Source organism: Entelurus aequoreus, linkage group LG02 (genome assembly GCF_033978785.1).
Source record: "Entelurus aequoreus isolate RoL-2023_Sb linkage group LG02, RoL_Eaeq_v1.1, whole genome shotgun sequence".
NCBI classification, from domain to species: Eukaryota; Metazoa; Chordata; class Actinopteri; order Syngnathiformes; family Syngnathidae; genus Entelurus; species Entelurus aequoreus.
Genome location: NC_084732.1, coordinates 43252784 through 43278053, shown reverse-complemented (window position 1 = coordinate 43278053; position 25270 = coordinate 43252784). Strand labels below are relative to the sequence as shown.

At 38.3% G+C, this 25270-nt stretch overlaps 1 protein-coding gene across 2 annotated transcripts in view; it reads left to right on the top strand.

The window, feature by feature from the left end:
- Window positions 1–25270, top strand: part of LOC133634178 (AFG3-like protein 1) — a 46925-nt gene that overhangs the window by 1824 nt on the left and 19831 nt on the right. For both annotated transcript variants that reach the window (XM_062027255.1, XM_062027247.1), the window contains exons 2-13: window positions 12686–12776; window positions 12885–12944; window positions 13021–13136; window positions 13229–13378; window positions 13461–13535; window positions 14837–14961; window positions 15047–15317; window positions 15427–15564; window positions 15821–15974; window positions 16056–16163; window positions 24073–24198; window positions 24258–24368. In XM_062027255.1, coding sequence (XP_061883239.1) covers window positions 12686–12776; window positions 12885–12944; window positions 13021–13136; window positions 13229–13378; window positions 13461–13535; window positions 14837–14961; window positions 15047–15317; window positions 15427–15564; window positions 15821–15974; window positions 16056–16163; window positions 24073–24198; window positions 24258–24368 — 1525 coding nt within the window. The remainder of the gene's footprint in view (window positions 1–12685; window positions 12777–12884; window positions 12945–13020; window positions 13137–13228; window positions 13379–13460; window positions 13536–14836; window positions 14962–15046; window positions 15318–15426; window positions 15565–15820; window positions 15975–16055; window positions 16164–24072; window positions 24199–24257; window positions 24369–25270) is intronic.

Here is a 25270-nt window from a genome sequence, read left to right as displayed (position 1 = left end):
CACAACAAAGTGGATGCAGGATGAAATGACAGAAATTGAAATTTTTGTATTGTAATATACATCAGGAAGTGTTGTGTAAGAAAGTGTTAAAAATAAAACCATCAAAAGCCATCTGCTTTTGTATAAAGATAAGTTAGGTTAAATGAAAATATTATTATCTATCTTACGGTATATCAAAAATAATTTGAGCAAAATTTAATTGAAATATTGTCGGTGTGGCCCTCCAGCAGTGCTCGGGTTGCTCATGCGGCCCCCGGTAAAAATTAATTGCCCACCCCTGCCCTATAGCATACTTGCCAACCTTGAGACCTCCGATACCGGGAGGTGGGGGGGTCGGGGTGGGGGGCGTGGCCGGGGGTGGGATTGGGGCGTGGTTAAAATGAGAATAGTAACTCAAGTATTTCATATATATATACAGGGGCGCTGCAACATTATAATTTCATCATCATTAGGGGCCTCTCTGGGCCCCCCTCCATCATGGGCCCCTAGAATCCGTCTCCTTTACCCCCCCTTTTCGGTGCCCCTGTATATATATATATATATATATATATATATATATATATATATATATATATATATATATATATATATACATATGTATGAAATACTTGACTTTTAGTGAATTCTAGCTATATATATATATATATATATATATATATATATATATATATATATATATATATATTATTATACATATAAATACAAGAAATACTTGAATTTCAGTGTTCTGGAGGCTATCCAGTAGATGGCAGTATTGTCCTGTTTAAGAGTGTCACAACATTGCTGTTTACGGCAGACGAACTGCTTTACGGTAGACTAAACGTGACTGCTGTTGTTGTGTGTTGTTACCGCGCTGGGAGGACGTTAATGAAACTGCCTAACAATAAACACACATAAGAAACCAAGAACTCGCCCTCGATCATTCTACAGTTATGACGTCATTGGGCAGGCAAGCTGTTTATATTGTGGGAAAGCGGACGTGAGAACAGGCTGTCTCCACTCAGGTCCGCATTGAGCTGGAGGGGGCGTGGCCTCCAGCTCCGGCTGAATACCGGGAGTTTGTCGGGAGAAAATTTCTGCCGGGAGGTTATCGGGAGAGGCGCTGAATACCGGGAGTCTCCCGCTAAAAACGGGAGGGTTGGCAAGTATGCCCTATAGTCCGCAGTGGTACTTAGTTATAATCAGTGTTAGGTTAGTTACTGAAAACCAGTAACTAGCTAAAGTTACTAGTTACTTTATTTCAAAAGTAACTCAGTTACTTACACCAAAAAGTAATGCGTTACAGTGAAAAGTAATTATTCAGTTACTTATTTTTTTTCTTTCTCCTTAATTTCAGTACTGTTGTTGCACTGGAGAATAATAGAATACGTTGATCAACTTGACATGCTTTTGCATTACTGAATGCTGCTAAACTTTAACTTTAAAGGCCTACTGAAATGAGATTTTCTTATTTAAACGGGGATAGCAGGTCCATTCTATGTGTCATACTTGATCATTTTGCGATATTGCCATATTTTTGCTGAAAGGATATAGTAGAGAACATCGACGATAAAGTTTGTAACTTTTGGTCGCTGATAAAAAAGCCTTGCCTGTACCGGAAGTAGCGTGACGTCACCGGTTGTGGAGCTCCTCACATCTGCACATTGTTTCCAATCATGGCCACCAGCAGCGAGAGCGATTCGGACCGAGAAAGCGACGATTACCCCATTAATTTGAGCGAGGATGAAAGATTTGTGGATGAGGAAAGTGAGAGTGAAGGATTAGAGGGCAGTGGAAGCGATTCAGATAGGGAAGATGCTGTGAGAGGCGGGTGGGACCTGATATTCAGCTGTGTCCCAAAATGTCCGCTACAATCCGTGACGTCACGCGCAAACGTCATCATACCGAAACGTTTTCAGCAGGATATTTCGGTGGGAAATTTAAAATTGCACTTTTTAACTAATCTAACCCGGCCGTATTGGCATGTGTTGCAATGTTAAGATTTCATCATTGATATATAAACTATCAGACTGCGTGGTCGGTAGTAGTGGGTTTCAGGAGGCCTTTAAAGGCCTACTGAAATGATTTTTTTTTATTTAAACGGGGATAGCAGATCTATTCTATGTGTCATACTTGATCATTTCGCGATATTGCCATATTTTTGCTGAAAGGATTTAGTATAGAACAACGACGATAAAGATCGCAACTTTTGGTATCTGATAAAAAAAGGCTTGCCCCTACCGGAAGTAGCGTGACGTAGTCAATTGAACATATACGCAAAGTTCCCTATTGTTTACAATGATGGCCGCATGAAGTGAGAGAGATTCGGACCGAGAAAGCGACAATTTCCCCATTAATTTGAGCGAGGATGAAAGATTTGTGGATGAGTAAAGTGCAAGTGAAGGACTAGTGGGGAGTTGAAGCTATTCAGATAGGGAAGATGCTGTGAGAGCCAGGGGTGACCTGATATTCAGCTGGGAATGACTACAACAGTAAATAAACATAAGACATATATATACCGTAATTTCCGGACTATAAGCCGCACCTGACTATAAGCCGCACCAGCTAAATTTAGGGGAACATACAGATTGCTCCATATATAAGCCGCACCCGACTATAAGCCGCAGGGTTTTGATGTGTAATTACCGTAGTATATAGGGGTTCCTGCTACCACGGAGGGGATTGTCGGGACAGAGATGACTGTTTGGGAACGCAAAGCGTCCCATTTATTAACAATAAATCTTTCAATCATTCAATCAAACTTTCACATCTTTGACATGGCGAACAGCATTCGTGCAGAGTACAAATAATACAACGGTGCAAAGTAATACAAAGTGCTCACCTGTACGTTATCAAAATAACCAGCCTACCGGTATATGAAAAGTCAGTCTTTAATCATTGTGTCATCGTCTTCCTCCTGCGTACTAAAACCACCGAAATCCTCTTCGTCGGTGTCGGAGAAGAACAGGCCGTAAATAAGCCGCACCCTTGTATAAGCCGCAGGGACCAGAACGAGGGGAAAAAGTAGCGGCTTATAGTCCGGAAATTACGGTACTCTATTAGCCACAACACAACCAGGCTTATATTTAATATGCCACAAATTAATCCTGCATAAAAACACCTACGTGTTTGTTATGCTAGCTCCTAGCTCCTCTGCTAGCTCCTAGCTCCATAGAACGCGCCAATACAATTCAAACACCTGATCAACACACACAATCACTCAGCCCAAAAGACCGTTCACCTAACCCAAGGTTCATAAAGCTTATATATTTTTAAAAAGTTACGTACGTGACGCGCACATACGGTCAAGCTATCAAATGTTTAGCAGCCAAGGCTGCATACTCACGGTACCTGATATTCAGCTGGGAATGACTACAACAGTAAATAAACACAAGACATATATATATACTCTATTAGCCACAACACAACCAGGCTTATATTTAATATGCCACAAATTAATCCTGCATAAAAACACCTATGTGTTTGTTATGCTAGCTCCTAGCTCCTCTGCTAGCTCCTAGCTCCATAGAACACGCCAATACAATTCAAACACCTGATCAACACACACAATCACTCAGCCCAAAAGACAGTTCACCTAACCCAATGTTCATAAAGCTTATATATTTTTAAAAAGTTACGTACGTGACGCGCACATACGGTCAAGCTATCAAATGTTTAGCAGCCAAGGCTGCATACTCACGGTACCTGGTATTCAGCTGGGAATGACTAAAACAGTAAATAAACACTAGACATATATTTACTCTATTAGCCACAACACAACCAGGCTTATATTTAATATGACACAAATTAATCCTGCATAAAAACACCTACGTCTTTGTTATGCTAACTCCTAGCTCCTATGCTAGCTCCTAGCTCCATAGAACACGCCAATACAATTCAAACACCTGATCAACACACACAATCACTCAGCCCAAAAGACCGTTCACCTAACCCAAGGTTCATAAAGCTTATATATTTTAAAAAAGTTACGTACATACGCACAAAAAAAGTTGCGCACATACGGTCAAGCGATCAAATGTTTAGAAGCCAAAGCTGCATACTCACGGTAGCACGTCTGCGTCTTTGTCATCCAAATCAAAGTAATCCTGGTAAGAGTCTGTGTTGTCCCAGTTCTCTACAGGCGTCTGTGTATCGAAGTCAAAAGTCCTCCTGGTTAGAGTCTCTGTTATCCGAGTTCTTCCATCTTGACTGCATCTTTCGGGAATGTAAACAAAGACGCGCCGGCTGTGTACTGTTGTTGCTGACTTCGTTCGAAAAATGCGTCCGTTTCGCACCGACAACTTTCTTCTTTGCTTGCTCAGCTTCTTTCTCCATAATGCAATGAACATAATTGCAACAGATTCACGAACACAGATGTCCAGAATACTGTGGAATTATGAAATGAAAACAGAGCTTTTTCGTATTGGCTTCAATGTGGAAGGCATACCCGTGTTCCCCGGGCTACGTCACGCGCATACGTCATCCTCAGAGGCGTTTCGAACCGGAAGTTTAGCGGCAAATTTAAAATGTCACTTTATAAGTTAACCCGGCCGTATTGGCATGTGTTATAATGTTAAGATTTCATCATTGATATATAAACTATCAGACTGCGTGGTCGGTAGTAGTGGGTTTCAGTAGGCCTTTAAGCAATGTGGTCTACATACAACACAGAAAGACAAAGATATGTTTCCAGGAGCCAAATTATTTTAGGCCAGAACAAATTGACAAAACTATTTTAAATAGCTGCAACATAACATACATAAGTAACAAACAGCATAATAACATGTCACAACTAGGGCTGCAAAGGGGTGGAAATTTAACACAGGAAGTTAAGCTCGGGAAGTTTGGAAATTTTGACCATTTTTTGATTATTCAAAGTTGGACACCGTCCATCTTATTCTGCAGAATAAGATGAGAAGCTTGTAAAACACTAACGCAATGCCACACACAGATATAAATAGTCAGCTAAACAATTGGAGTAGTCTTTAAAAATATTTTACTGATAGACAAATTAATAGAACTAGGCCAGATGAATAAATGAACACTCAATCCGCATGCTAAATCAAACTAAAACCTACATTCTTGTATGACAACAGAATGGCTAGCAGAACAGAAGGCAGAGGAAACTACACATTTTGATTTAGTATTTGCTAGTTGAACTTTACAGATCACAAAAAAGGTCAATTCGGATCGCTAATGTTGTTAGCATAAATTAATGGGATTTAACATAGAGAAAATTATCATCACGGCTAACGGAGACATATTTTCGGTTCATTATGAGACTGTGGTGGTACATAAATCTAGCTAGCTAGAGATATTGGCCCCAAAATCATTTAACAAGTACAGGAACAGCTAGCTAGCTTGAGTGGAAGTCTGCTGGAGTAGTCTACAGTCATACAGTAACAAGCAATTACACCTCTATTAAACTTAAATACCATAGATCAAATATATTTACCCCAGTGCTATCATCAAAACTTACCTGACTGGATGAAGTCCTTGGGCTCAAATACTAGTGTGACCTCAATAGCCCTGCTGTAGTGTGTGTAAGGCTGAAACGACGCGTCGACGTAGTCGACGTCATCGGTTACGTAAATATGTCAACGCCGTTTTTGTGCGTCGACGCGTCGCATATTTACGTCACACTACCGTCATGGCGAAGCGCAAAGCAGACGATCAAAGCAGACGATGCGAGCGGTGCGAGCGAGGGGGAAAAATCACGCCAAAAGTCGTCAAAAGTGTGGGAGTATTTCAATAAACGGCCTAATAATGTTGTTGTATGCACACTGTGTCGAGCGGAAATGGCCTATCATAGCAGCACAACGGCTATGAACGAACATTTGAAAAGAAAACCATCAACCATCAACTAGTCAATCGTCCGCGTGAGCATACGTTGTCATCATTACACAAAAACATGAATGTGTCATTTGTATCTGCTAGGGGTGTAACGGTACGTGTTTTGTATTGAACCGTTTCGGTACGGGGCTTTCGGTTCGGTACGGGGGTGTACCGAACGAGTTTCTAAGCTAAAGCTAACTTTAGCTGCTAAAGTGTTAACAAGCTGCTTTGCTCCTTCTGCCTCTGTCTCAGCACGCAGCATTGTCCCACCCACACAACCATCTGATTGGTACACACAAAGCATTATCAGCCAATCAGCAGTGCGTATTCAGAGTGCATGTAGTCAGCGCTTCAGCATGGAGCAGATAGGTGTTTAGCAGGTGAGCATCAGGCAGCGGACTCTCCCCAAATGATATTAAACACCTCCCAGTCAACTACTAGTAACATCACTATGAGCCCGTTGACCTTCTAGGAATATAAACTGGAGCTCAGCTCACTCGCAGTCCTGGCTTGAGGTGAAGGCTAATTACCTTTTAGTTCCAGCCACATCGACCCCTTTTGTTTGCTATTTTCAGCTGCTGGGAATATTGTAAACATGAAAAGAACCAGAGCATGTAGACATGCTAACCTTTCTTCATTACGACTGTTAGTCACTCACTGGAATGAGTAGAATTGGTTATTGTGTACTGTGTTGGACTGGATGTTTATTTTGCACATTTTAAAAGCAATACTTAATGTTTACAGTGCTCCAGAATATTTAGATTGGCACTTTTTTGTATTGGATGTTTATCTTTATTTTTGCACATTTTAGCAAATAAGCAATACTTTCACTTTTGTTTAAATGTTTACACTGTTGTTACAGAATATTTAGTTTTGCACTTTTTTGTATTGGATGTTTATCTTTATTTTTGCACATTTTAAAGCAAAATAAGCAATACTTTTACTTTTGAAATGCTTATACTATTGCAGAATATTAAGATTTGCACTGGATGTTGACTTTTATACTTGCACATTAAAAAGCAAATAAGCTACTTTTAATTTTGTTAAATGTTAAAAGTTTTAAATGTTTACATTGTTACAGAATATTTAGTCATGTTGTTGTCAATGTTGACTGAGTAGCCATACTTCTTTTTTTTTTGTAAATAAAAGCCATGCCTTTTGAAAAAACTGGCCTACATTTATTTTTTCATCTTCATTTTGAATAAAAAAATAATCGGTAAAAGGAAAAATAATCTATAGATTAATCGGAAAAAAAAATCTATAGATTAACCGATTAATCGAAAAAAATAATCTATAGATTAATCGATATAAAAATAATCGTTAGCTGCAGCCTTAAGTGTGTGGCATGCTGGGAATTATCTGTGCATGTGTTGGAATAATGCACTGCACATGTGATGGAGGAATGCACAGACAAGGGTTGAAATTCTACTAAATTTGCATTAAATCAGGTTGTTTTAGCTAATAATCATGCTGCAAGATCTAGCATGTTGCATTCAATGTTTATTCCCATTCATTTTCCATTGATTCCCGTTAATTCCCATGAAAAAGTTTCCAACTTTGAATATTCATGGAATTTTGCAACCCTAGTCACAACACAGTTGTAAACCTGGCTTCACCAAAGGAAGGCACACATCTGGGCAGACCAAATGTCTGCGGTAGTCGAGACGTAGTCCAGCCCCTCAAACGTTTTCTTTAGCTCGCTTTCCATTTTTATGTACTCACTGTCCAGGTACTTGGGAAATGTTTTCCGTACCATTTGCCGTTTGACGCCCGGTATCATGCTAATTAGCTGCCTGAAAGCGGGTGACTCCACTGTAGAAATAGTCTGCATGTCTTCTACCACATCCGCTGCAATGGCTCTATCCATTTTCTCCTGGCTAGCAGTCCCTCCGTTAAAATCCAGCCGCTTTTGCTTAGGTGGAGGTGAAGGTGAAGTGGTATCGGACTCTGTGTCTCTCTTTACTAGCTTCGTCGAAGCATGTTGCTTTTGTAGGTTTTTCAGCAGATTTGAATTGCTGTTTTGTGCAGTAGATAGGATCTTTGATCCAAGACACAACTTACATTTAACTAAAATTATCTTTTCTTTGTGCTCGACAAAAGAAAAGTAGTGACAATATCTCCATATTAAGAAACTCGACTTCGGCTCCGCCATGATGTCTTGTTGTTAGTAACCACAGACATGCCCCCCCCCCCACACACACACACACACACAAACACAGCGCGCCTCTTCTCCCCCTTGTGACACAGGAAGATTCAGAAGGACGACACTGCAGCTCTCCAATAAAACACACTCAGATCTTCTCAGTTTCTAGCCGATACTACATAAAACGTAACGTAAAATAACGCAGTAATGCATCATGTAGTAACGGTAACTGAGTTACTGAATATAAAAAAATAACGCGTTAGACTACTAGTTACAGCCGAAAATAACGGTGTTACAGTAATACGTTACTTTTTAACGCGTTTGTCCCAACACAGGTTATAATACACTTTTCCACCACTTGTGGCAATAATGACAATATGAAACAAACAGAAGAAGTCTGGCGCGAATGTCATAGAGAAATTCCTGAAATGCAAAAATAATGACTACATTTGTGAAGCTGTATTTTTATTAGCACTTTAATTTTATTAACAGTTTAGTTAAGAAACATTTATTATTAATTTAGTTAATTTATTTTAGCGCAACATAATACATATTGTATGTAAATGTGTTGTTTTTTTGGTTAGTACTTATTTATTCAATCAGCCTGACCTAAGCCCAAGGTTTGTTTGTTAAATTAATAATAATCTTTGTGATTAACACATGGTTTTATCTAATTTAACAAGGTAGTCAACTGTAAGTAGGTTAGATATAATTATTGAATATCAAGAGTAATATCAAAATCAAGAGTAAGATTACTAATTCAGTGTTAATATTGGAGTGGCCGGGCCCCTCTGTAGTGGAAAAGTTGGGTCTCGAGGTCATACACACACACAAGTATATAATATACAAATAATCAAATGTCAATAAATTGAAATAGGTCATACACTATATGATAAAATCTAACTTGTAGCAAACTTTAGTACAGTTGTGTATAAACACATTTATAAAATGCCATGCAATTTTCATTCCATTATTGTTTACATCAGCGACTTATGTTCAAATCCATGTGTGTTATACACGTGGTCGTTGACAGCCATGAATCAAAATAAACATTCACGATACAGCACATAAACAACTTTGACAGGTCTAGAACTGCTGAGTTTCGAAGGCAAACGATCAACTAATTTAACACTCCATTTAAACCGTGAAATTAACCGACCTAAAGAAGTTGTGTAGCTTGCTACATTTTCCCCCAACAGCCTTTAATTGTTCGTGTTTTATTTTTTTGATTGGTCCTTACTCTGCATTTTGAGAGCTGCCTGACCTAAGTTCACCGAACACCTGACGTCCTTCCAGGCCCTGATGCAACTAATGTATCTCTCGGAAAATCTTGGAACAATTCGGCTGTTCTCATTGTCTGTTAACCTTTGACACTTGCTTCCAAAATGGCTGTGCCCATGTTGTTTATACCGATTAACGTTAATTATGTGATGTCTTAAACATTTGAAAATGTAAGTTTTTATACATTTATTCAAATAAACAATTAAGTTACAATTGTCCATTATAGGGATGTCACGGTATGAACATTTCTTATCACGGTTATTGTGACCAAAATTATCAGGGTTATCGTAATTTTAAATGTGCTCAGAATTTTCAAAAACGACTTTTACCAAGTTTCATTTAAAAAAAAAAAAAAAAACACAAACAACATATTCAAAATGTATGTACCGTATTTTTCCGAGTATAAGTCACACCGGAGTATAAGTCGCACCTGCCGAAAATGCATAATAAAGAAGGAAAAAAACATATATAAGTCGCACTAGACTATGAAAAAAACTGCGACTTATAGTCCGAAAAATACGGTATGTACCTCAAGTAGAAAGTTGAATGTGCATATGAAAGCAACACAAGCATTATAAACAAAATAATATGGCAGAAACAAAATAATACTATAAATAAATACAAATAAATGTGAAAATTTCGCAAGATGGCACCCTTTTGACATAAGACGTAACTGCACTTTTTGTCCATGTAGATAAAAATGGTGTTCATATATGAGATTTAGTCTTGCATATAGGACTGCACAGTTATGGGCAAAATGATAATTAAGATTATTTTCATCAATATTGAAATCACAATTATTAATCATGATTATTCATTATATTTGGTTAAACAGTGTTTGGGTGTGAACGCGACGCCATCATGTAATTTGTAATATCTAAAAAAAAATGCTCTAGATTCTAGATCTATATAGTTAAAGACTAATATTTGTTTTTTTGTTAATTAATAGTATCAGTGTGTCAGATTTTTTTATTACATGATGCCTTTGCCTCTATTTTTACATTTTCATAGAGAAAGGTATTTTTTAAGTTATGTACACACATTTACATGTACTAATGTGTGTACATGTACATGCTGTATCGGGACTGATCCATTGAGAGTTTGAGCAGAAATGTGTCATGTAGGATTAAACATTAACAAAATGCTGTCACCTGAATGGTTATTAAAGTAATTTGTGTAAGGAAAAAAACACACAAGTAATATAAAATACATGGTGTTTACTATTTAATAACAATATAAAACACAAAGCAGTTTGGCTAATGAAGATAAAATCAAATAAACAAGCTTTGTTCTTCAACAATAACAACCATGTACTTCAGTGCAACAGCTTGGCCAACAAAAATAAAGAGGAGTGATACCTCTCACATCTAACATACAATCTTTGTGCCTCACCGACAACTCAGCCAGCTTTCAAATCGATGAGATGACAAAACATTTTGGTATTGATGTTATTGGAACACTAACAAAGTTAGCAGTTAAAATAAAGGATGGGTGAGCATCCCAGTCAACAAATTACAGAATTTATAAATAAGTTGTGGCAACGTTCCCGACACATCGCCTGCTGCATGTTAAATCTCAGTCCCAGCAGCTGATGGAAGGACGCGAGCTGTACATTCTAAATGAAACTGCAACATCAAATATTTTTCTTCTCCGACAGCATTAGGCTCTTAATCCCACACAGACTCTACGGAAGTGGAAGCGATTGAAATGAAGTGAAACAAAGTTATCGGCTTTGTTAGCTCGGAGGGAACATTTTCAAAGTAAAGTCTGTGAAGTTGCCACCATGTTTCCCGAGCCCAACGGCTCCTAGTGCGCACACGCAGATGCTGCAGCGCTTCAGTATTCAGGAAGTAAGCAGTTGCCGGTATTACTGACTGTCTGGAATTTTACCGCAGTTTATAATTATACCGTTTATCGTTACATCCCTAGTCCATTAACAAGTAAAAAGTCAAGTGCGGTCACGGAATGTTCTTGCCGTCGATGCTGGTCAATTTTTTAGGGCATTACGCCAAGTGACAAGGGCGGTCGCGGCACTTTCCGTGGCTGCCATGGTTAAATTCAAACCCTGCATATACAATGAACATATAGATGGAAATTAGCCTCTGGCTACAATCTGGCACATTAACATTTTGTATGTTCATTAATGTGCATTGTCCCATGTACTATAACAAACGGCGACTTCCTATCAGGAGTTGTAATATACATATATAACAGTGGTTCTTAACCTTGTTGGAGGTACTGAACCCCACCAGTTTCATATGCGCATTCACCGAAACCTTCTTTAGTGAAAAATAAAATGTTTTTTCAATTCAAGAAAAAGTTATGTTTTTTTTACTGGTGCACAAAATGAACCGTGCATGAACATCACCTTGTTTAAAGAACAAAACCAACACAGTGCATGAACTCACAACCAATTACACATCTTACACACATTACCATGAATTGATTTAAGTGGACCCCGACTTAAACAAGTTGAAAAACTTATTCGGGTGATACCATTTAGTGGTCAATTGTACGGAATATGTACTGTACTGTGTAAACTGTACTGTTTCATATAATGTATTCTCTTCCTTTGCAATCTGCTAGTAAAAGTTTAAATCGATCAATCAAACAACCTGCAAATCAGATGGAAAATTAGAGGGAACATTGTTTGGGGGTATCCATAATACGCCGATAGGGAGAAGTTTTTATTTACACAATAAGTCAGATGTGTCTTTACCTCCGTAGCGGAGGCTCCGCCGAACCCCTGAGGCCGACTCACCGAACCCCTAGGGTTCGATCGAACCCAGGTTAAGAACCACTGATCTATAAACACGCATATTGGTGTGTTTAGTGGGACAGGCGAAAGTTAAGTCGGAAAAAATAGTTTGTAAATTAATTAATGTTTCTGTGCGGCTCGGTGGCAAATGCATTACGGACCGGTGTTTGGGGACCACTGGTGTTGTGTAGTGATGTGCGATACCACTGATTTTCTCTCCAATCCAATATCGAGTAAAAGTCAGACTGTTATCGGTGATACTTGTGCAAATATACCTAATGTGGGTGGTAAAATTTTAAAAAGTAGTGTATTTCAAATGTTGCTGCTGTTGGGGAATTATATTGTAACAATATAAAATCACAGGGCAAAACAAATGATAGCGTTATTGTGCATTGATTGCGTTATGTTATATTCAACTCTGTATGTCGTGTCCCCAAATAGCCTGCAATAAAAATATACATACACTTGCTGTTTTAGAATATTGAGTGACTCATTTTAATTTCCAGTATTTTTCTTAAATAAACAATGTTTGCAATGAATTATTTAGGAAACTTTACCTGGATAAATCAAGGCTTTTTTCGATGTGAGATTGTATTTTTTTTAAAAGCTATAACACCATGTACTTTGTATGTTTCTCTTCAACACGTCATTCACCTCTACTGTTAACATGTCCAACATATTTATTGCAGAAGACATCACTGATCCAGAGGAAATGTGCAGGACTGCACCAAAACAGATGTCCTTTTATTCATTTACTCAACTCAGCCAAACCGCCCAGAGGTAATGCATTTAAAGTGTCTAATGGGGCCAGGATAGTACCGAGAATGGTCCAAATGCGTTGGGGTCAATTACAAGCTTTTTCACTTTTTTCCTTTGGAATTGATTCAGGGTTTGAAAAGTTCTTCCCAAAAAGTGCAGGGACCACGGGTGCCGACAAATCCGCTGACAGTAAGGAAGCCACATTGAAGCAGTTTGTGCCCTTAGTCTTTCCTGTATGTTGGACAGCTTTTTTGTTTCTAAATAGATGCAAAAAACAAGGAACTTTTTGGTAAACAACAAGGGGAGATGGACAGCAAGGGCAATGAAGGTCAAAGAGGAAGAAAAAAGGAGGAAGAACCAGATTGGTGGGCACGTTTTCAGGTGCTTACTCGTTTGAACCTGAAATCAATGAAATTATTGCAACAGTCAAACTATACTGTACCCAAACACTTTCTCATGTTATTTTCTACTAGGATGATTTTCCATTGGATGAAAAAACACTAAGGAACCTTGCAATTGGCGCAGCTGGCATGGCTTCTGCATTTCTCTACTTTTACTTTCGGGAGACTGGCATCCAGATCTCCTGGAAAGACTTTGTGCACCAGTACTTGAGCAGAGGTTTGGTAAGAGATGAGCATTGTTGGAGTTTTCTTCTACAATATCCCAATACCAATATCAATATCAATTTTTGTGCTGTCTACACAGGTTGATCACCTGGAAGTTGTCAATAAACAATATGTCAAAGTCATTCCAGCGCATGGTGTGAACAAATCTGATGTGGTTAGTATTACTTATACCAATTGTCTCAAACTCACCTAAATACTTGTCATTGTGATAAAGCCAAACCCTTTACTTTCAGGGGACAGCTAGCACAATTATGAGAAAAAGCATTCCAAACATAAAGGCTTGCATTGGTGTTTCAAATATTTGAATTGTGCTTTAAAAGTTTATTATTTTTTAATATTATTATTACATTACATGTTCAGCTTCTTAGGTTCCTCTACTTTTCCCTTTCATTACAAAACCTGACGATGCTTAAATTTGACAGCGGGAAAGATCTATAAAAGCTTGTATCCAGAACGTAATGTAAAGCACTGTAAATATAACTATACTGATATGATTTGGAATATATTTATACTCTGTATTTTTAGAGTTAAAAATTAACATGTTAACTTAAAAAATGATTGCATTAACCATGCTTGAACGCAGATTAATCACACAATTTATTGTGAGCGCACCTGCTCCTTTACCTTAACCGCAGATGGTTACCTGAAAGGTGTACATTGTAATACTGTCATTGATCAGATCAATCCATAAAGATGAGTGAGGAGAATCCAACTGGTGTGACCACTGTTAAGTTTAACTTCAAAATACACACAGACTGGACTTTAGATACAACAGTTAGCACGTTTTGAACAAGTAAAACATTTATAACAGTTTCCTATGCGTAATTATGATAATAAAATAGGATTTGCGTCCAAATATTGGGGTCATGTTTAAGTTAAAGGGGCTGTTTACAACTTGTTCAGTTACATTTTTCAAAGCAATAACTATATTAAAAGGACCATTTGCTAGCTTATGTTACCATTAGTGGTTAAACAGAACACATTTGTGTTTTTCACAATTACTAAGTCTGTGTAATAAAATGTTTTACCGGTCCGAATAAAATGATTGATGTTTATGGCGGTCACTCACCCTGTCTTGTCAACATGTACGCGCAGGCAGCGCGTGCACACGTACAAAAGCAGTCCAAAAGAAGCAACGAACAATTTGCTATTATATATTCAGTGATAGCCAACACTAAGTATCCAAAACAGTATCATTAGCTAACAAGAGAAAAGCTTATGTGCATGCATGTGTAAAGTAGGGATGTAGTTACGTCGTTACGCCTTGAAGCCGGAAGAGGGCGGTATAGTGCCCTCCAGACATCTGTGTAAATGTTGCAAACAGCCCAAATGATGCGCATTAGTAATAATGAATCCAAATTCAAAAGGGTGATTGAGCTGATAAAAAAATATTAAATCTTTTAACAGCATGCTATCTTTATATATTTAATTCATTGTAAATGTATTATGTTTCAGAGCTATTTATGGTTCAACATTGGTAGCGTGGACTCATTTGAGAATAACCTGGAAGCAGCACAGCAGGAACTAGGTTTGGACTCCAGCTTCAGAGTACCCGTCTTCTACACCAGTGAGAGTGATGGGTGAGAATGTTTATCTTGGGATTTTCAGTTCAAATAGTGAACATAGTAAAAACAGCCTATTCTCTGCCCACACCCCCTCCCCTAGGACGCTGTTTAATAGCGTTTTCCCAACCTTACTTCTGGTTGGCTATTTCATAGCGACTCGGCTGGGCCCGATGGTGGGGTCCCGCAGCGGAAGAGGGCGAGCAAACCCCTTCAAAATGAGTCAGTCCAAAGCCAAGATAATCAAAAACGACATTGGTGTGGGATTTAAGGATGTTGCAGGCTGTGAGGAAGCCAAACTAGAGATTTTGGAGTTTGTCAACTTCCTAAAAAACCCTCGACAGTACCAGGAGCTCGGAGCCAAGATCCCAAAGGTGGGCGGCCTATTTTTGGAGTATTGACTTTAGAAGGGCACTGGTGACAAAGCCTTTCTAGGACAGTTCAGTGTGATAATGTCTCATTAATGCCTAATTCTTGGTGCAGGGTGCAATATTGTCGGGTCCACCTGGAACAGGAAAGACCTTGCTAGCTAAGGCCACTGCAGGAGAAGCTAATGTTCCTTTTATCACTGTCAGCGGCTCAGAGTTCCAGGAAATGTTCGTTGGCGTGGGCTCTGCAAGGGTTTGTCACATTTTTTATTTTTATCATCTATACGGTACTTAAAAGTGTTTTAGGTTTATATGCTGAACTACAAAGATGGTGGCCTCTGCTGTGATTAATAAAATGAAGGATGTGATTTATGAAAATAGAAATACATGCTCCCTCATAGTCATCATAGCGTTAAGAAAGTGTTGATGCTTAATGTTCTGATATGCACCTCGTCGCTGGTGGAAAATGACAGAAACGCAAAGAAATAACTATGTCCGTTCTCTTTTAGATGCGGGATATGTTTGCCATGGCACGTAAAAACGCCCCCTGCATCCTCTTCATTGATGAGATTGATGCAGTGGGCAGAAAGCGGGGAAAAGGAAACATGGCAGGCCACAGTGAACAAGAAAATACTCTAAACCAGTTACTAGTTGAAATGGACGGTAAACAAAATTGTGACTATTCTTGTCCATGCAACCTTGGTGTCAGATTTCATGAAGTCTTTATGTGCTGTTTCTATGCAGGCTTCAACAGTAGCACCAATGTGGTTATTTTGGCTGGTACCAATCGTGTCGATGTCCTGGATCCCGCCCTGGTGAGGCCGGGACGCTTTGATCGACACATATACATTGGTACATTAAATAATTTGCTCATGCTTCCTGTAGGATGTCTGGTGAGAATGATAATGATATTACATGTTTGAAAATGTCTCACACTGTAACACAAACTAGAATATGCTTTCTATTTTTACCCCAGTTAACATAAGACAGCTTCAAGGCTATTAGATTTGCCTGTTTTTCTTCTCACGTCTGTTCACTGTACTTGGCCTGTAATGTGCGCACTTCCTGTGCTATTTCCTTTTATCTTGGCATTTAGCATGTTCATGATTTTTTTCCTGTGCTTTCCAAAATGCAATGAATGGTAAACATAGCACATTATGGCCACTACTCTTCAGGTCAAACAAAAAGAAGCTGGAAAATGTGTAAAGGGAATGTGTCAGGGCGATCTTGTTTTGGTGCTTATGTTCCTATGTTCGCTGTCCTATCTAAAGCTGAGAGCATGAAGTAATGAAGTACACTCGGACGAGAGACAAAACGTCTATTCCCCTAATAATAGGGCTTGCTATTTTTCTTTTGAAATTGTGAATGCAATTCAATTAGTGATTTTTATATTTAGAGGGACAAGCGGTAGAAAATGGAAGAATGGATGGATGGATACATATAATGCAAAAAACTTAAAATAACAAGTGATTTATTTCAATCAATCAAGCTTTATTGCAGACTCCAACGTCCAAATAGACATACAATCACATACAGTACATAAAACAATAAAAAATACAATATAAAAGGCATTATCACATAATATTAAAACAGTGCTTGTGCATATTCAGTGTATATATATATATATATATATATATATATATATATATATATATATATATATATATATATATATATGTAGATATATATACTTTAAAAATGCGTCTACACATTCTATAAAAGGCACATATACCAGTGTTTCCATATATACGATTGGTACCTAACAGAACTACACCTAGGATTGGTTAACTGTATAATAAGATCATTCTCAGACCCCTGCAGTCTACATATAAACTTAAACATTAGTTTTCTCAGGGTGGCGTGGAAGGTGTTTATCCCTACATCACAAAAAAGCTTGCTGGCACTACTACCCGTGGGCTTTTCGAGCAGGATTCTGTGACAGTCATTATATGCAACCTGGAGTTTGCGCAAGCTCTCTTTTTTGAACCTCACCCAGAGGGGTGCTGTGTACGTAGGGGTGCAGTAAGCTCTAAACAAGTACACCTTCGCTTCATCAGAACAGTAGTGAAATTTTCTCACCAACATATTGGCTTGGACATACAGCATTCTTCTCTGTCTAATAAGCATGTCAGCAATGCATCGACCTCCATCTTGTCATTGATGATGTGGCCTAAGTATTTGACATTGTTGCACATAGACAGGGTTTGACCAGATAAGTAGAAACCTGGGAAATTAAGATGTTGATCCTCCTTGGTCCTGCATATTGTTGCCATATACAGTCTAAATAGACCTGGTGATAGAAGCCCGCCCTGCCCTACCCCATTGCCAACTCTAAAGGGAGAAAATAAACTACTATATTTTTCGGACTATAAGTCGCAGTTTTTTTCATAGTTTGGCCGGGGGTGCAACTTATACTCAGGAGCGACTTATGTGTGAAATTATTAACACATTACCGTAAAATATCAAATAATATCATTTAGCTAATTCACGTAAGAGACTAGACATATAAGATTTCATCGGATTTAGCGATTAGGAGTGACAGATTGTTTGGTAAACGTATAGCATGTTCTATATGTTATAGTTATTTGAATGACTCTTACCATAATATGTTACGTTAACATACCAGGCACATTCTCAGTTGGTTATTTATGCGTCATATAACGTACACTTATTCAGCCTGTTGTTCACTATTCTTTATTTATTTTAAATTGCCTTTCAAATGTCTATTCTTGGTGTTGGGTTTTATCAAATAAATTTCCCCAAAAAATGAGACTTATACTCCAGTGCGACTTATATATGTTTTTTTTCCTTCTTTATTATGCATTTTCGACCGGTGTGACTTATATATGTTTTTTTCCTTCTTTATTATGCATTTTCGACCGATGCGACTTATACTCCGGAGCGACTTATACTCCGAAAAATACGGTACTCCCCCATGTTACCTGCATCGTCTGCCTGTCTGCCAGAATACGCATGATGCTGCCCGGAACACCCCTATGCTTTAGCTTGGTAAAAAATTTGTGATAGTTGACTCTGTCAAATGCCTTAGATGCATTAATAAAACCTACCAACATTGTAGAGCCCTGCGCTCTGTATTTTTTGCCTGCTTCTTAAAGCATAAATACACAAGTCAGTGCTATGCTTGCTTTTAAAGCCAAATTGGTTGTCTGGGGTGCAAAAATGATCCCCACTCTGTATATTATCACACTTTCCAGCACTTAAGATAGTATGCTGGCTAGGGCGATAGGTCGATAATTGTCTGTACTCCCTACCTTACCAGCCTTGTCTTTAATGACAGGTAAAATAACTCTCAGCATAGCATCTGGCAGGATGCCATGTATTACCAACCCTGTAGAACAGATGGAGAGCAACACAGCTACCCTAGGGCTTGCTAGCTTCAGTGCTCTGCAGTAATATTATCCATGCCACATGCTTTGTTATCAGCTAGTTGCCTGATGGCTTGGGAAATGTCATATGGGCTGATGTGTACCACTTCTTCCTCTATGTTGGCGGTACAATATGGCCCACTTCTGACACGGTTGAATATATCAGCATAGTGCTGCCTCCAAAGTTCAGTTATATTTCCTCCACCATATACACCCTCAATGTTACATGGCAATGCTGCTTTAACCCAATTTTTATTTTCAACTTCCTTCCAGAAGCCAGTGACTTTGCTGTCAAGCCGTTTCAACACCATAGAATCAGCTCTCAGCGCAATAGTTCATCTGATCTCCCACAATACAAAACCCAAAACCAGTGAAGTTGGCACGTTGTGTAATTCGTAAATAAAAACAGAATACAATGATTTGCAAATCCTTTTCAACTTATATTCAATTGAATAGACTGCAAAGATAAGATATTTAATGTTCGAACTAAGAAACTTGATTTTTTTTTTGCAAATAATCATTAACTTAGAATTTAATAGCAGCAACACATTGCAAAAAAGGCATTTTTACCACTGTGTTACATGGCCTTTCCTTTTAACAACACTCATCAGTAAACCTTTGGGAACTGAGACCAATTTTTGAAGCTTTTTAGTTCAGTTCAGTTTAGTTTCAGTTTATTTCTAACATGCATGTGATACAATGTAATGCATCACACAATTCCAGCTGTTTCATTACAGCACGTCCGAAAAGGAGTAGGAAGAAGCAGAACTTATTTAATCCTACCCCTTTTCATACCATAGCAATTATATCCAATTTCCTTGTTCTCTGTAACAGAACAGTGAATAAATAAATAATATACAATAGTAAACATACAAATATTAAATACATAAATAACCTTTGTCTCAATAAAAAGGAAAAAAAAACGGTTCAAGATGTTCATCATAATTCTTGTTCTGTGTACTTTGTGAACACTTGTAGTTTGAACAGTCTCTTAAACTGAATCATATTGGTGCTTTGTTTGATTTCTTTGGTTAATCCATTCCATAATTTAATTCCACATACTGATATACTAAATATTTTAAGTGTTGTATGAGCATACAAATGTTTTAAATTAGATTTTCCTCTAAGGTTATATTTCTCCTCTTTTGTTGAGAAGAATTGTTGTACATTCTTGGGTAGCAGGTTATAGTTTGCTTTATACATAATTTTAGCTATTTGCAAATGCAACAACTCGTTGAATTTCAATAATAATGATTTAATAAATAAAGGGTTTGTATGTTCTCTATAACCAACATTATGTATTATTCTAATTGATCTTTTTTGTAAAGCAGTTAGTGAATGAAGCGCACATTTGTTGTTGTTTCCCCATATTTCTACACAATAATTCAGATATGGTAACACTAGTGAGCAGTAGAGAATATGAAGTGATTTTTGGTCTAGAACATCCATCCATCCATTCATTTTCTACCGCTTGTCCCTTTTGGGATCGCGGGGGGTGCTGGAGCCTATCTCAGCTGCATTCGGGCGGAAGGCGGGGTACACCCTGGACAAGTCGCCACCTCATCGCAGGGCCAACACAGATAGATAGACAACACTCACATTCACACACTAGGGCCATGTTTTGCTTTATTCATTATTGATGTGTTTCTTGCTACTTAATGTTGTATATTTTTACATGAGATTTCCAATTCATTTTATCATCTATTATTACTATTTCAAGTGGAATTATTTCCCATTCTTGCTTGATGTACAGCTTAAGTTGTTCAACAGTCCGGTGTCTCCATTGTGGTATTTTAGGCTTCATATTGCGCCATACATTTTCAATGGGAGACAGGTCTAGACTACAGGCAGGCCAGTCATGTATCCGCATTCTTTTACTATGAAGCCACGCTGTTGTAACACATGGCTTGGCATTGTCTTGCTGAAATAAGTAGGGGCGTCCATGATAACGTTGCTTGGATGGCAACATATGATGCTCCAAAACCTGTATGTACCTTTCAGCGTTAATGGTGCCTTCTATGTGTAAGTTACCCATGCCTTGGGCACTAATACACCCCTTACCATCACAGATGCTGCCTTTTGAACTTTGCTCCTATAACAATCTGGATGGTAATTTTTCTCTTTGGTCCGGAGGACACAACGTCAACAGTTTCCAAAAACAATTTGAAATGTGGACTCGTCAGACCACAGAACACGTTTCCATTTTGCATCAGTCTATCTTAGAGGAGCTCGGGCCCAGCGAAGCCGGCAGTGTTTCTGGGTGTTGTTGATAAATGGCTTTCGCTTTGCATAGTAGAGTTTTAAATTGCATATACAGATGTAGCATTGAACTGTAGTTACTGACAGTGGTTTTCTGAAGTGTTCCTGAGCCCATGTGGTGATGTCCTTTACACACTGATGTCGCTTTTTGATGCAGTACTGCCTGAGGGATCGAAGGTCTGTAATATCATTGCTTACGCAGTGATTTCTCCCGATTCTTTGAACCTTTTGGTGATATTACGGACCGTAGATGGTGAAATCCCTAAATTCCTTGCAATAGCTCGTTGAGAAATGTTGTTCTTAAACTGTTCGACAATTTGCTCACGCATTTGTTTACAAAGTGGTGACCCTCACCCCATCCTTGTTTGTGAATGACTAAACATTTCATGGAAGCTGCATTTATACTCAATCATGGCACCCACCTGTTCCCAATTAGCCTGTTCACCTGTGGGATGTTCTAAATAAGTGTTTGATGAGCATTACTCAACTTTCTCAGTCTTTTTTGCCACTTGTGCCAGCTTTTTTAAAACATGTTGCAGGCATCAAATTCCAAATGAGCTAATATTTGGAAAAAAATAACAAAGTTTTCCAGTTTGAACGTTAAGTATCTTGTCTTTGCAGTCTATTCAATTGAATATAGGTTGACAAGGATTTGCAAATCATTGTATTTTGTTTTTATTTACGATTTACACAACGTGCCAACTTCACTGGTTTTGGGGTTTGTCCAATTACACATCCTCTGAGGACAGTTTAGACCAGTTTATCTTGGCTTCACTTGCGCTATTGTCCTCCCTCATCTCAGGGAGACTGGCAGTGTCAAGCGTGATCTCAACAGGGAAATAATCAGTTGTGGTAGCTTCATACAGTACTTTCATAGACCTAAGTGTTGCGTGAGCATCTACATCATACAAATCGGATGATCAAGCCAGCTTGTTGTCACTAGAGAAAAAGCGCTATATAAATATAATTCACTTCACTTCACTTGTTTTGTGGGCTTCACTGTAATAAATTAGGCTGTCGGCAGGTAGAAACACCTGGCTAGATTGTACCAGATTATTGTCTTCACACATATTGATCATGTGCTTGGCAAAGGAGGAAGCATTATCAGAAATATCAGCATTCATGTCTCCCACAACATAAAGGTTGTGCAACAATTATCATCAATAAAAGAGTTAATAAATGCCAGCCTATTCACATATTCATCATCATTTTGTCTAGACTCATATGGTGTGTAGATGTTCAGAATAATAAACTCTGTGTTATTCATCCTGACCTGAACACCAATGCACCAGTCAGTTTCCAGTCTTACCAAATGAATCACTGTGTCAAATTTTTATGCCACAAGATAGCCATGCCCCCAGGAATTCTCCCTCTGATGATGCCCTTAGAGAAATCTGTTGTTGACTCTCCTGCACCGTGAAAGTCATCATGAACAGAGTTCAACCCCCCTAAATCCTGTTTGGAGAGGAATGTCTCTTGTAGTCACAGAATGTCCCAATTTTGAAGAAGTTTATCCACCTCGATACATCGAGCTTTGTCCCCCTAAGGCGCAACCCGTGGCAGTTATATGAGACAACACGCATTAGAGTTTATGAGGATGCAGCCACAGTTTCGTTTCTCCCCGCAGGAATATTGCTAGCAGAGGCTCTGTGCCAACGGGGTTCAAAATACCTCCTAACATACACTCCAGCTGCCCAGATTTGGGGACTGTACATGTCAGCCACTTCTTTACAATCTGCGGTGACATGAAATGAGCCGAATCTGCTGCCATGCGATGTAATCTTCCTACATGTGACAAACTTATTGGCCAACTTCTCAGGTAGATAAGTGCGTAAAGTTTCAGCATGCACATCCGGAGAGAATTTAGTAGTGAATATAATCAGTCGCTTAGTCGTAATCACTAAAATGTGGCTCTCTGTGCCGGTGCCGATACTTCCTGTAGGTCTATTCCTCTGCTCGCGTTTCCCCCGATATGTCAATCAACATTTGATTGTCTCAAAGTGCCACACATCAAAACAATATGCAATATTTTACTTTTAAAAATATTTGACTTTATGCAATTAGACTCAGAAATTTTGTCTACATTATGCTCTTTAACTGAATTAATAATTGATAACAACTATACAGTATTTATAATGTAATGTAATCATAATATATATTATTAATGCAAGTAACCATTTAAAAGGATATACACTTTTATTACTCATTACTCCAGAAATGTTTACCACTGTACTTTGATTAAAACGTAAACCATTTATCTTAAATTTAAAAAAAAAACACAAAATAAGATTGACCCTCATTTCTGTAAGCAAAAATGTACCTGAAATAAATATTGAAGTGCATTTTTTCCTAGTTGGAAAACTTGTCCAGGGTGTAACCCGCCTTCCGCCCGTGTGCAGCTGAGATAGGCTCCAGCACCCCCCGTGACCCCAAAAGGGACAAGCGGTAGAGAATGGATGGATGGATGGAAAAAAGAGGATAGGCGTTGTCTTTCTTTGTTGCTATCGTTCGTCAATAGGCTCATATCCCCCATCCGATTTAAAGCGGATATTTTACCACAACAGGACATTTGGCTTTGTAATAAATGTTTTTTCCTCTTAATTTTTGTCACTTTGCGGCACTTCTCTCAAGTGGGTCATTGAGTTATCTTTGGTTCCTGTGTGCGTAAAGCTGGCGCCCTACTCTAGACTATGCCGAGACAAAGATTGTGAATGACTGAAAAGAGGGCTCACTCTGTTCAGTTGAGTCTACTGTTAAATAAACGTGTTCAGGTACTGAGAGTGATGCAAAGAGGGAGACGTCTTTCTTCCTGTTTGAAGTGAGAGGTGAACAAACGGGAGTTTCAACAATTCTGATTGGTGAAAATAACTGTCACTCAAATGCCGTTAACCGTGGATAATAAAAAACAAAACCTCAGCCTCTTGCGGTTCTGTAATCTCACTAATTAAAACCTTGATGTCGATTTGATGTTGATCAATCATGCAGCTCTACCTGAGAATCTAATGACCTGGAGTAATGAGAATTTTCACAGACATAATCTCTATCAAATAATATTTTATCATTTGAGCTATCTTTATCTGTTAATACTGTCTTTCATTGCTGCCCTTTCTATCTAGGTCCTCCAGATATAAGAGGCAGAGCTTCCATCTTTAAGGTGCATCTGAGACCTCTTAAATTGGCACCTAGTATAATAGTCGAAACTTTAGCCAAAAAGTTGGCTGCATTAACTCCAGGTTTTACTGGTAAGTAACTCTTTTACTTTTTGTTAGTCACATCCGTGTGATGATTATCTTTCTCCCAGGGGCAGACATTGCAAATGTCTGTAATGAGGCCGCACTAATAGCGGCACGCCATCTACACCAGCATATCAACTCCAAGCACTTTGAACAGGCCATCGACCGGGTCATTGGAGGTGAGTTATCAACCGTATTAATGTATTTACTGTATTGAATAACACTGGTGTATGTAAGTGACAGGAAGAAAAGCTTTGACTCACTTGTTTTGGCTTCACCTATTGGTGTATAGGCTTTTTCCTCCGGGTGGAAAAATTATAGTTTTGTGTTCGAGTCAATATGGTGTAATACTTAAGGATGAAGTAACGTTAGTGTCAGACTCCAGGAAGTATGATGGTGCCAACCAACTAACAAACACAAATATGGCACTTTATGGGTTTGTAATTTTATGTTATTTTCTAATGGATTTTCTCTATTTGCTATTTGAGTCACATTCCCACTGCTAGATTTAAAACGGTGGTGATGCTTAAACTGTGCCCAAACCGGTACCTAAAAACTCAAACATGCACATTTTTGTGAAACAAAAACGGTGCCTTTTTAATTGTATGGAATTTTATGACTTTCATGTTAAACGAGACTCATTATTTAAATACTTCACTGATATAGGTTAAATGATAACTAAGTAATACATTAAAAAAAAAGTAATAAAATCCACAACCAATTGTTATAATTATTGCAACAATACAGAAGATAGAGACCATGCAAAAAAAACTACTTACTTGAGTTGTAATGTTTGATGCTCAAAATTCTGGGTGTTTCTTAATGCAACCTTGCTCGCCGTAACCGTCATTGGTGCATAACGAGGAAGTCCTGTGTTGTTGTTGTTGTTGTTGTTGTTGTGACTACTGGCTTTAATTTTGACTATCATTCACAAAACTTATGTAAGACAAGAACATATGTTTTTATTTTTTCATGCATCCTAAATACTAAATAAATGCAATCAAAAGTCTGCTTATAATGGTGCTTATAGGAGACGCTCTAGCCTGCCTATAAAGTCCTAAACATAACATCCAAACACCGC